The following is a 13,215-nucleotide window of genomic DNA, read 5'->3' as shown; positions in this document are numbered from 1 at the left end:
TAAAACAAACACTGTCCAATATCAAAGACAGATCTCAATCCAGGGTGATAGCAGGACACCCCACCTAGTCACTCAGGGAGAATCAGGAGATTCTGATGTAGAGTTTCAAAATAAAAGACCTTTTAAATCTCTATTGTATGAGCTATCATCCCTGTTTTTAGATGAAAATAAAACAAAAACTGTCCAGTATCAAAGACTCATCTCAATCCAGGGTGATAGCAGGACACCCCACCTAGTCACTCAGGGAGAATCAGGACATTCTGATTTATAGTTTCAAAATAAAATACCTTTGAAGTCTCATATATGAGTTATCATCCCTGTTTTTAGATGGGAATAAAACACACACTGTCCAGTATCAAAGACTCATCTAACTCCATGGTGACAGCAGGACATCCCATCTAGTCACTCAGAAAAAATCAGGACATTCTGATCTAGAGTTTCAAAATAAAAGACCTTTGAAATCTCATGTATGAGCTATCATCCCTCTCTGTTTAGATGAGAATAAAACAAAGACTCTCCAGTATCAAAGACACATCTCACTCCAGGGTGATAGCATGACACCCCACCTAGTCACTCAGGGAGAATCAGGACATTCTGATTTAGAGTTTCAAAATAAAATACCTTTGAAGTCTCTATTGTATGAGCTATCATCCCTGTTTTTAGATGAGAATAAAACAAACACTGTCCAGTATCAAAGACCTATCTAACTCCAGGGTGATAGCAGGACACCCCATCTAGTCACTCCGAAGAAAAATCAGGACATTCTGATGTAGAGTTTCAAAATAAAAGTCCTTTGAAATCTCATATATGAGCTATCATCCCTCTCTGTTTAGATGAGAATAAAACAAAAACTCTCCAGTATTAAAGACTCATCTCACTCCAGGGTGATAGCATGACACCCCACCTAGTCACTCAGGGAGAATCAGGAGATTCTGATGTAGAGTTTCAAAATAAAATACCTTTTAAATCTCTATTTTATGAGCTATCATCCCTGTTTTTAGATGAGAATAAAACAAACACTGTCCAGTATCAAAGACCTATCTTACTCCAGGGTGATAGCAGGACACCCCATCTAGTCACTCCGAAGAAAAATCAGGACATTCTGATGTAGAGTTTCAAAATAAAAGACCTTTGAAATCTCATATATGAGCTATCATCCCTTTCTGTTTAGATGAGAATAAAACAACAACTCTCCAGTATCAAAGACTCATCTCACTCCAGGGTGATAGCAGGAAACCCCACCTAGTCACTCAGGGACAATCAGGACATTCTGCTTTAGAGTTTCAAAATAAAATACCTTTGAAGTCTCATATATGAGCTATCATCCCTGTTTTTAGATGGGAATAAAACAAACACTGTCCAGTATCAAAGACAGATCTCAATCCAGGGTGATAGCAGGACACCCCACCTAGTCACTCAGGGAGAATCAGGACATTCTGATTTAGAGTTTCAAAATAAAATACCTTTGAAGTCTCATATATGAGCTATCATCCCTGTTTTTAGATGGGAATAAAACACACACTGTCCAGTATCAAAGACTCATCTAACTCCATGGTGACAGCAGGACACCCCATCTAGTCACTCAGAAAAAATCAGGACATTCTGATGTAGAGTTTCAAAATAAAAGAAAATTGAAATCTCATATATGAGCTATCCTCCCTCTCTGTTTAGATGAGAATAAAACAAAAACTCTCTAGTATCAAAGACTCATCTCAATCCAGGGTGATAGCAGGACACCCCATCTAGTCACTCAGGGAGAATCAGGACATTCTGATGTAGAGTTTCAAAATAAAAGACCTTTGAAATATCATATATGAGCTATCATCCCTCTGCATTTAGATAAGAATAAAACAAACACTGTCCAGTATCAAATACTCATTTCCCTTCAGGGTGATAACAGGACACCCCACCTAGTCACTCAGGGAGAATCAGGACTTTCTGATGTAGAGTTTCAAAATAAAAGACCTTTGAAATCTCTATTGTATGAGCTATCATCCCTGTTTCTAGATGAGAATAAAACAAAGACTGTCCAGTATCAAAGACTCATCTCACTCCAGGGTGATAGCAAGACACCCCTTCTAGTAACTCCGAAGAAATCAGGACATTCTGATGTAGAGTTTCAAAATAAAAGTCCTTTGAAATCTCATGTATGAGCTATCATCCCTCTCTGTTTAGATGATAATAAAACAAAGACTCTCCAGTATCAAAGACACATCTCACTCCAGGGTGATAGCATGACACCCCATCTAGTCACTCAGAAAAAATCAGGACATTCTGATCTAGAGTTTCAAAATAAAAGACCTTTGAAATCTCATGTATGAGCTATCATCCCTCTCTGTTTAGATGAGAATAAAACAAAGACTCTCCAGTATCAAAGACACATCTCACTCCAGGGTGATAGCATGACACCCCACCTAGTCACTCAGAAAAAATCAGGACATTCTGATGTAGAGTTTCAAAATAAAAGACCTTTGAAATCTCATATATGAGCTATCATCCCTCTGCATTTAGATAAGAATAAAACAAACACTGTCCAGTATCAAATACTAATTTCCCTTCAGGGTGATAACAGGACACCCCACCTAGTCACTCAGGGAGAATCAGGACTTTCAGATGTAGAGTTTCAAAATAAAAGACCTTTGAAGTCTCATATATGAGCTATCATCCCTGTTTTTAGATGAGAATAAAACAAACACTGTCCAGTATCAAAGACCTATCTTACTCCAGGGTGATAGCAGGACACCCCATCTAGTCACTCCGAAGAAAAATCAGGACATTCTGATGTAGAGTTTCAAAATAAAAGACCTTTGAAATCTCATATATGAGCTATCATCCCTTTCTGTTTAGATGAGAATAAAACAACAACTCTCCAGTATCAAAGACTCATCTCACTCCAGGGTGATAGCAGGAAACCCCACCTAGTCACTCAGGGACAATCAGGACATTCTGCTTTAGAGTTTCAAAATAAAATACCTTTGAAGTCTCATATATGAGCTATCATCCCTGTTTTTAGATGGGAATAAAACAAACACTGTCCAGTATCAAAGACAGATCTCAATCCAGGGTGATAGCAGGACACCCCACCTAGTCACTCAGGGAGAATCAGGACATTCTGATTTAGAGTTTCAAAATAAAATACCTTTGAAGTCTCATATATGAGCTATCATCCCTGTTTTTAGATGGGAATAAAACACACACTGTCCAGTACCAAAGACTCATCTAACTCCATGGTGACAGCAGGACACCCCATCTAGTCACTCAGAAAAAATCAGGACATTCTGATGTAGAGTTTCAAAATAAAAGAAAATTGAAATCTCATATATGAGCTATCCTCCCTCTCTGTTTAGATGAGAATAAAACAAAAACTCTCCAGTATCAAAGACTCATCTCAATCCAGGGTGATAGCAGGACACCCCATCTAGTCACTCAGGGAGAATCAGGACATTCTGATGTAGAGTTTCAAAATAAAAGACCTTTGAAATATCATATATGAGCTATCATCCCTCTGCATTTAGATGAGAATAAAACAAACACTGTCCAGTATCAAATACTCATCTCACTCCAGGGTGATAGCAGGACACCCCTTCTAGTAACTCCGAAGAAATCAGGACATTCTGATGTAGAGTTTCAAAATAAAAGTCCTTTGAAATCTCATGTATGAGCTATCATCCCTCTCTGTTTAGATGATAATAAAACAAAGACTCTCCAGTATCAAAGACACATCTCACTCCAGGGTGATAGCATGACACCCCATCTAGTCACTCAGAAAAAATCAGGACATTCTGATCTAGAGTTTCAAAATAAAAGACCTTTGAAATCTCATGTATGAGCTATCATCCCTCTCTGTTTAGATGAGAATAAAACAAAGACTCTCCAGTATCAAAGACACATCTCACTCCAGGGTGATAGCATGACACCCCACCTAGTCACTCAGGGAGAATCAGGAGATTCTGATGTAAAGTTTCAAAATAAAAGACCTTTTAAATCTCTATTTTATGAGCTATCATCCCTGTTTTTAGATGAGAATAAAACAAACACTGTCCAGTATCAAAGACCTATCTTACTCCAGGGTGATAGCAGGACACCCCATCTACTCACTCCAAAGAAAAATCAGGACATTCTGATGTAGAGTTTCAAAATAAAAGACCTTTGAAATCTCATATATGAGCTATCATCCCTCTGTATTTAGATAAGAATAAAACAAACACTGTCCAGTATCAAATACTCATTTCCCTTCAGGGTGATAACAGGACACCCCACCTAGTCACTCAGGGAGAATCAGGACTTTCTGATGTAGATTTTCAAAATAAAAGACCTTTGAAATCCCTATTGTATGAGCTATCATCCCTTTTTTTAGATGAGAATAAAACAAAAACTGTCCAGTATCAAAGACACATCTCAGTCCAGGGTGATAGCAGGACACCGCACCTAGTCACTCAGGGACAATCAGGACATTCTGCTTTAGAGTTTCAAAATAAAATACCTTTGAAGTCTCATATATGAGCTATCATCCCTGTTTTTAGATGGGAATAAAACAAACACTGTCCAGTATCAAAGACTCATCTAAGTCCATGGTGATAGCAGGACACCCCATCTAGTCCCTCAGAAAAAAACAGGACATTCTGATGTAGAGTTTCAAAATAAAAGACCTTTGAAATCTCATATATGAGCTATCATCCCTGTTTTTAGATGAGAATAAAACAAACACTGTCCAGTATCAAAGACCCATCTCACTCCAGGGTGATAGCATGACACCCCACCTAGTCACTCAGGGAGAATCAGGAGATTCTGATGTACAGTTTCAAAATAAAAGACCTTTGAAATCTCTATTGTATGAGCTATCATCCCTCTCTGTTTAGATGAGAATAAAACCAAAACACTCCAGTATTAAAGACTCATCTCACTCCAGGGTGATAGCAGGACACCCCACCTAGAGAACCCAGAAAAGATCAGGACATTCTGATGTACAGTTTCAAAATAAAAGACATTTGAAATCTCTATTGCATGAGCTAGCATCCCTGTTTTTAGTTGAGAATGAAACAAAAACTGTCCAGTATCAAAGACTCATCTCACTATAGGTTTATAGCAGGACACCCCTTCTAGTCACTCCGAAAACAAATCAGGACATTCTGATGTAGAGTTTCAAAATAAAATACCTTTGAAATATCATATATGAGCTATCATCCCTCTCTGTTTAGATGAGAATAAAACAAAAACTCTCCAGTATCAAAGACGCATCTCACTCCAGGGTGATAGCAGGACACCCCACCTAGAGAACTGAGAAAACATCAGGACATTCTGATGTAGTGTTTCAAAATAAAAGACCTTTGACATCTCTATTGTATGAGCTATCATCCCTGTTTTTAGATGAAAATAAAACAAAAACTGTCCAGTATCAAAGACGCATCTCACTCCAGGGTGATAGCAGGACACCCCACCTAGTCACTCAGGGAGAATCAGGACATTCTGATTTAGAGTTTCAAAATAAAATACCTTTGAAGTCTCATATATGAGCTATCATCCCTGTTTTTAGATTGGAATAAAACAAACACTGTCCAGTATCAAAGACTCATCTAACTCCATGGTGATAGCAGGACACCCCTTCTAGTCACTCAGAAAAAATCAGGACATTCTGATGTAGAGTTTCAAAATAAAAGACCTTTGAAATCTCATATATGAGCTATCATCCCTCTGCATTTAGATAAGAATAAAAAAAACACTGTCCAGTATCAAATACTCATTTCCCTTCAGGGTGATAACAGGACACCCCACCTAGTCACTCAGGGAGAATCAGGACTTTCTGATGTAGAGTTTCAAAATAAAAGACCTTTGAAGTCTCATATATGAGCTATCATCCCTGTTTTTAGATGAGAATAAAACAAAAACAGTCCAGTATCAAAGACTCATCTAACTCCAGGGTGTAGCAGGACACCCCACCTAGTCACTCAGGGAGAATCAGGACATTCTGATGTAGACATTCAAAATAAAAGACCTTTGAAATCTCTATTGTATGAGCTATCATCCCTCTCTGTTTAGATGAGAATAAAACAAAGACTCTCCAGTATCAAAGACACATCTCACTCCAGGGTGATAGCATGACACCCCACCTAGTCACTCAGGGAGAATCAGGAGATTCTGATGTAGAGTTTCAAAATAAAAGACCTTTTAAATCTCTATTGTATGAGCTATCATCCCTGTTTTTAGATGAGAATAAAACAAACACTGTCCAGTATCAAAGACCTATCTTACTCCAGGGTGATAGCAGGACACCCCATCTAGTCACTCCAAAGAAAAATCAGGACATTCTGATGTAGAGTTTCAAAATAAAAGACCTTTGAAATCTCATATATGAGCTATCATCCCTCTCTGTTTAGATGAGAATAAAACAAAAACTCTCGAGTATCAAAGACTCATCTCACTCCAGGGTGATAGCAGGAAACCCCACCTAGTCACTCAGGGACAATCAGGACATTCTGCTTTAGAGTTTCAAAATAAAATACCTATGAAGTCTCATATATGAGCTATCATCCCTGTTTTTAGATGGGAATAACACAAACACTGTCCAGTATCAAAGACAGATCTCAATCCAGGGTGATAGCAGGACACCCCACCTAGTCACTCAGGGAGAATCAGAACATTCTGATCGACAGTTTCAAAATAAAAGACCTTTGAAATCTCATGTATGAGCTATCATCCCTCTCTGTTTAGATGAGAATAAAACAAAGACTCTCCAGTATCAAAGACACATCTCACTCCAGGGTGATAGAATGACACCCCACCTAGTCACTCAGGGAGAATCAGGAGATTCTGATGTAGAGTTTCAAAATAAAAGACCTTTTAAATCTCTATTGTATGAGCTATCATCCCTGTTTTTAGATGAGAATAAAACAAACACTGTCCAGTATCAAAGACCTATCTTACTCCAGGGTGATAGCAGGACACCCCATCTAGTCACTCCGAAGAAAAATCAGGACATTCTGATGTAGAGTTTCAAAATAAAAGACATTTGAAATCTCATATATGAGCTATCATCCCTGTTTTTAGATGAGAATAAAACAAACACTGTCCAGTATCAAATACTCATTTCCCTTCAGGGTGATAACAGGACACCCCACCTAGTCACTCAGGGAGAATCAGGACCTTCTGATGTAGAGTTTCAACATAAAAGACCTTTGAAGTCTCATATATGAGCTATCTTCCCTGTTTTTAGATGAGAATAAAACAAAAACAGTCCAGTATCAAAGACTCATCTAACTCCAGGGTGTAGCAGGACACCCCACCTAGTCACTCAGGGAGAATCAGGACATTCTGATGTAGACATTCAAAATAAAAGACCTTTGAAATCTCTATTGTATGAGCTATCATCCCTGTTTTTAGATGAGAATAAAACAAACACTGTCCAGTATCAAAGACCCATCTCACTCCAGGGTGATAGCAGGAAACCCCACCTAGTCACTCAGGGAGAATCAGGAGATTCTGATGTAGAGTTTCAAAATAAAAGACCTTTTAAATCTCTATTGTATGAGCTATCATCCCTGTTTTTAGATGAAAATAAAACAAAAACTGTCCAGTATCAAAGACTCATCTCAATCCAGGGTGATAGCAGGACACCCCACCTAGTCACTCAGGGAGAATCAGGACATTCTGATTTATAGTTTCAAAATAAAATACCTTTGAAGTCTCATATATGAGTTATCATCCCTGTTTTTAGATGGGAATAAAACACACACTGTCCAGTATCAAAGACTCATCTAACTCCATGGTGACAGCAGGACATCCCATCTAGTCACTCAGAAAAAATCAGGACATTCTGATCTAGAGTTTCAAAATAAAAGACCTTTGAAATCTCATGTATGAGCTATCATCCCTCTCTGTTTAGATGAGAATAAAACAAAGACTCTCCAGTATCAAAGACACATCTCACTCCAGGGTGATAGCATGACACCCCACCTAGTCACTCAGGGAGAATCAGGAGATTCTGATGTAGAGTTTCAAAATAAAAGACCTTTTAAATCTCTATTGTATGAGCTATCATCCCTGTTTTTAGATGAGAATAAAACAAACACTGTCCAGTATCAAAGACCTATCTTACTCCAGGGTGATAGCAGGACACCCCATCTAGTCACTCCGAAGAAAAATCAGGACATTCTGATGTAGAGTTTCAAAATAAAAGACCTTTGAAATCTCATATATGAGCTATCATCCCTCTCTGTTTAGATGAGAATAAAACAAAAACTCTCCAGTATCAAAGACACATCTCACTCCAGGGTGATAGCAGGAAACCCCACCTAGTCACTCAGGGACAATCAGGACATTCTGCTTTAGAGTTTCAAAATAAAATACCTTTGAAGTCTCATATGTGACCCGCTCTATCGAAATCAGTCGGAAGTCGCAACGGCTCATTTCAAAATAAACGTGGATTTGAGTAAAAAACTAGTTTTTCGGGGTTTTGGTGTTTTGTTTGATTTCAAATAAACAACGTCTTGGCTTTCAGAATCTGAAACTTTTATTTCCAAAATCAAACGATAAATACATGTTTGAAGCTTGTAATGGGAAGATGACAGCTCTCACGCTGCTCTTCCGCAGCGCTGCCCCCCCTCCCTCCGGCTGACATTATGAATGAAAAGCGTATAGTAATCATGAATAACACGGCAGAGTCCGTGATAGTTTATTTTCATCTGATTTCAAATAAACAAAGTCTTGGCTTTCAGAATATTAAACTTGTTTTGCCAAATTCAGATGATAAATACAACTTTGAAGCTTGTAAAGGCATCATTACGAGCGGAGAACGGAGTAACGTAACGTCACAGCTGGCATAACAACAGCCGGTGTTTCTTGTGAGGGTTTTCCCCGGGAAACCAACACAATACACACAAACGCAAAATACACAAACACACACACACACACACTATATAAACCAACATTATTCCTCGCGACCTTCACCCAGTAAAACGAAAATATTTTTCCTCCGTACTTTGACAATTTATTAGCCGCTAATCAGATCGATGGATTCCAGAGAAGATCAAATCGCAAGACTGTTGAACTCCAACATTGTGAGAGGGACAGCCTCTGATGAGCAATGGGTTCAGCTGATCACTGATTACTTTTTGACGGCACCGGTTGAAGTTTCCCCGTTATCCGGCTCCGATTTAGAGTCAGACAGCCCTGACACTGACAGCAGCCCTCAGACCACGGATGCTGAAGAGGATGAGGACACCACAGAGGAACAACCACTGCTGAACGACCCGGTGGCTGAGACACTTCAGTCCGTACGGCATTATGTGAGAGAGGACAGCGCTCAAGAGATTGAGAGGGCCCGTGACTACAGGTGTAGCTGTACATTTAATGATGGAGTTCCCTGTTACACCCGTTACACCCCTGAGGAGATGGTCAAGAGATGAGACCAAATGAATGAAATGACTAATGGTAAGTAACGTTATAACGTTATATTATTTAAATACCTTTGACTGTGGTAACGATGTGTGTGTGAGTATGGGTTAGTGTTAAAAACATAACAACAATTAAAATAATGCTCACATAACCACCTACAACTTAAAGTTGGCTAATACTCATTGAAAAATTATTGTGGTGAACATTTTCATAAATGTTTCAACCCTACATTTTATCCACATGGGGAGACATATTTTTTTGGCTACCCCTTAAATCACATGTGGCCCCAGCCTAATTATCTAAAGATTTGCAGAGATAGGCAGCTACAAATGTATTATCTCATGTGAGAGCAGTTTACTCTGGAGTCACTGCCAGACTAGCCTGTACTTATTATTACCCTTTATAATAGATAGAATATGTGTGTATGGGAGTGTGTTTAACATAATACTATAGGCAATGTGTGGGGGGTGGGCCTGTGTGTTCTGTTACACGTTAAAGATTTAAGTTGTGTGTGATGAGTGATTGACACAACACATTATGCAATGTTATATGATTTTCCAGGTGAAAAGCATTTGGTGCTACTTGGAAAGATAAGCTCCAACATAAACCTCTCCAAAGAGACCGCTTGTGCAAAGAGAGGACACCAAAAGGAGCGGAAACAGCAGAGAACGTCCTATTTCTTAGATGGGCACAAAATCTGCCGGGAGACTTTCAAGTTTCTACATGGGTGAGTTTGATTTTGAAAAGGCTACTTCACTTTTGGTAGTGTTACTATTTTCAAATGAAGTGGTAATAAGCCATGCATGAGTTGAACTGAGTTTGACAATAACTGAATAGAAGCAGAATTTACAGCAATAGTAATACATAAATAAATAAATATATATATATATACATGCTTTTACATAATGAAAAAATACAACGACAATGTATATACTACAATGCATACATTAGAGAAAGCCATAAAAAACAATCAAAGACTGATGTTTTAAACCATTCCAGAATTTCTCAAGACAAGCTGACAGGTATCATCAAGTTCTTCAAGGAACATGGCTTGGCCTCAAGGATAAGACGTGGTGGTCGTGTGGTGACCAAAAGGGTGTTGTCCTTTGAAGACATCCAGCGAATTGTACGGTTCATTACCAACTTTGCAGATGTCTTTGCCATGCCACTTCCTGGACGGATTCCAGGGTTTAAGAGGACGGACATCAGTGTTCTACCAACAACTGAGACCAAGTCCTCTGTGTGGCGGAAATACAAGGTTCAGATGCAGGAGAAGGGTGGGTATTTTCTTATATTTTAATCTTGTTTTTTTGGGGGTTTTTTACACGAGGAAACCTCAATGGAAAACTAATGATGAGTAATCTAACAATGCTATATTTGTCTTTAATCACCTTTCCAGGTCACCGTGCTGCTGGCAACAGCACATTTAGGAAGCTGTGGAAGGAGCTGACTCCCAGTGTCATTATTGGGAGGCCGATGAGAGACCTATGTTGGTTCTGTCAGAAAAACAACATTGCCATCTACCGCAGCTCCAACTTTCCCGACTGTGTCAAGTCAGCGAAGCTCAGGAAGCAGGAAGAACACCTCCGCACCGTGGGGGTGGAGCGTCAGGCTTACCAGGAGATGGTCGCCAGCTGTAAAGAAACAGCTAGAGAGCTGGGTGTCAAATTAGGACCCAACCAACCCTGTAGCAGAGACATCACCATCCACTACAGCTTTGACTATGCACAGCAGGTGAGGTGTGTGAATGTGATGAATGCTGTGATAATCCAGAATGTTTGGAATGTAACAATATGAATATTCACACATTTTTAGAATTAGAGTATAGATCACTCATTAGTTAATTCATCTGTTGGTCTGGTGTTACAGGTTCACTACCCCAGTGACCCTCTCCAGCCCGGGCCCATTTACTTTATGGTTCCCAGGAAGTGTGGACTGTTTGGTGTCTGCTGTGAAGGTGTTCCTCAGCAGGTAAACTACCTCATAGATGAGGCTCATTGCAGCAGCAAGGGTTCCAATGCTGTCATTGCCTACCTCCACCACTTCTTCTCTCAGTATGGGCTTGGGGAGAAACATGTTCACCTGCACTGTGACAACTGCTCTGGTCAGAACAAAAACAGATACCTCCTCTGGTACCTTGCTTGGCGGTGCATGGTGGGACTCCATGAAGATATCTCCCTCAACTTTCTTATTGCTGGCCACACCAAATTTGCACCTGACTGGTGCTTTGGCCTGTTTAAGCAGCAGTTCCGCCGCACACCAGTGTCCTGCCTGAAGGACATCAGCCAGGCTGTCAGGTCCAGTACCGTCACTGGAGTCAACATCCCCCAGCTGGTTGGCAATGAGTCAGGGGAGACCTTCGTCAAAACAGACGACTGGCACAACTTCCTTGCCCCCAGCTTCAGACCGCTTCCAGGTATCAAGAGGTACCATCACCTACGCTTCACCAGTGCCGAGCCTGGAGTGGTCTACGCCAAGGAGTTTGAACGTAAAGAAGAAGAATCCTTCAAGCTGCTACGCACAGGGTGCTTTACTGACCAGGAGGCACGTCCCACTGAACTGACTCCCCCTGGGCTTGATGAAAAACGGCAGTGGTATCTTTTTGAGAAGATCAGAGAGTTCTGCACTGAGGACACCAAAGACATCACCTGCCCCAAACCCTTAACACCTCATCCTTAATGAGTGAGAGTGCATAATACATCAACACTATGTCATTCTTCTATAAATGCTGTAAATATATATTTCAAATTGGTTTTAAGTACTGTTAGCTACTCTGTTGATTGTTTGCTATTTTTATATTGTGTAGTATATTTATCTGTTCTGTTGCTTGCTTCTTTCTCTAAATTAGCTTTTGTGCCAAATGATTCTAATGTTGTTAGAGGTTAACATGCAATCAGTTCATTTAAGTATTTATTCATAGTGTTTTTCATAAAAATTGTATATTGATGATTCTGCACGTGGGTGTGGGTGTGCACGTGAGTACGGGCGTGCACGTGAGTACGGGTGTGCATGTGGTCTGGGTGTGCACATGGCCATGTACATGGGAATAGATGTGTGCGCATAAGCATGTGCTCAAACATGACCAAAATACATACATAAATTGATGAACGTGCACGTGAGTTCGGGAGTGTACGGGAGTGCACGTTGGTACGGCGTGCATGTGTATGTGAGTGCCTTTGTTCCATGTATTGATGTATGAAAGTGACAACAAGAGAACAGTATATTGTGTGTGTGTGTGTGTGTGTGTGTGTGTGTGTGTGTGTGTGTGTGTGTGTGTGTGTGTGTGTGTGTGTGTTTTTGTGCAAACAGCTCTAGATGAATTCGTTTTATGGTATGGTTCATTTGAATAAATACCTAAGAAAGTACTGCAAACTTTGAAGGCCTTTTTCTCAAAATCATGGTTCGATGACATTCATTATGTAAAGTGACGTATTTTGCTTAATATTTGGAGGACAAAAACAATATTGATATCATTAGAAAGCTAAGAATCTTATCTTTCCAACAGTGTATCAAACTCAAAATGTGTTTCAGGATCAATGTGACTGAAAATGATAGAGCAGGTCACATATATGAGCTATCATCCCTGTTTTTAGATGGGAATAAAACAAACACTGTCCAGTATCAAAGACAGATCTCAATCCAGGGTGATAGCAGGACACCCCACCTAGTCACTCAGGGAGAATCAGAACATTCTGATGTAGAGTTTCAAAATAAAAGACCTTTGTAATCTCTATTGTATGAGCTATCATCCCTGCATTTAGATGAAAATAAAACAAAAACTGTCAAGTATCAAAGAATCATCTCAATCCAGGGTGATAGCAGGAC

At 39.7% G+C, this 13,215-nt stretch overlaps 1 protein-coding gene across 1 annotated transcript; it reads left to right on the top strand.

Annotated features, from left to right (window-relative positions):
* Window positions 1-8,361: 8,361 nt before the first annotated feature.
* LOC307026828 (uncharacterized protein) lies at window positions 8,362-12,891 on the top strand. Its single transcript, XM_079694967.1, has 4 exons — window positions 8,362-10,117; window positions 10,390-10,667; window positions 10,790-11,124; window positions 11,260-12,891. Exons 1-4 carry the CDS (start codon window positions 9,933-9,935, stop codon window positions 12,067-12,069), a joined length of 1,608 nt encoding a protein of 535 aa, XP_079551093.1. The 5' UTR covers window positions 8,362-9,932; the 3' UTR covers window positions 12,070-12,891.
* Window positions 12,892-13,215: the final 324 nt, after the last annotated feature.

The sequence above is a fragment of the Notothenia rossii genome (assembly GCF_949606895.1).
Source record: "Notothenia rossii genome assembly, contig: scaffold_24, whole genome shotgun sequence".
Classification (NCBI taxonomy): Eukaryota; Metazoa; Chordata; class Actinopteri; order Perciformes; family Nototheniidae; genus Notothenia; species Notothenia rossii.
Note: the sequence above shows the minus strand (reverse complement) of the source record. Positions and strands in the feature narration are given on the sequence as shown.

Excerpts from the sequence above, each read along its gene's own strand:
- LOC307026828 (XM_079694967.1), top strand. The coding sequence starts at position 9,933 with ATGTTATATGATTTTCCAGGTGAAAAGCATTTGGTGCTACTTGGAAAG. Across the intron at positions 10,118-10,389 it reads ACTTTCAAGTTTCTACATGG|AATTTCTCAAGACAAGCTGA; the intron begins GTGAGTTTGATT and ends AAACCATTCCAG. Across the intron at positions 11,125-11,259 it reads GCTTTGACTATGCACAGCAG|GTTCACTACCCCAGTGACCC; the intron begins GTGAGGTGTGTG and ends CTGGTGTTACAG.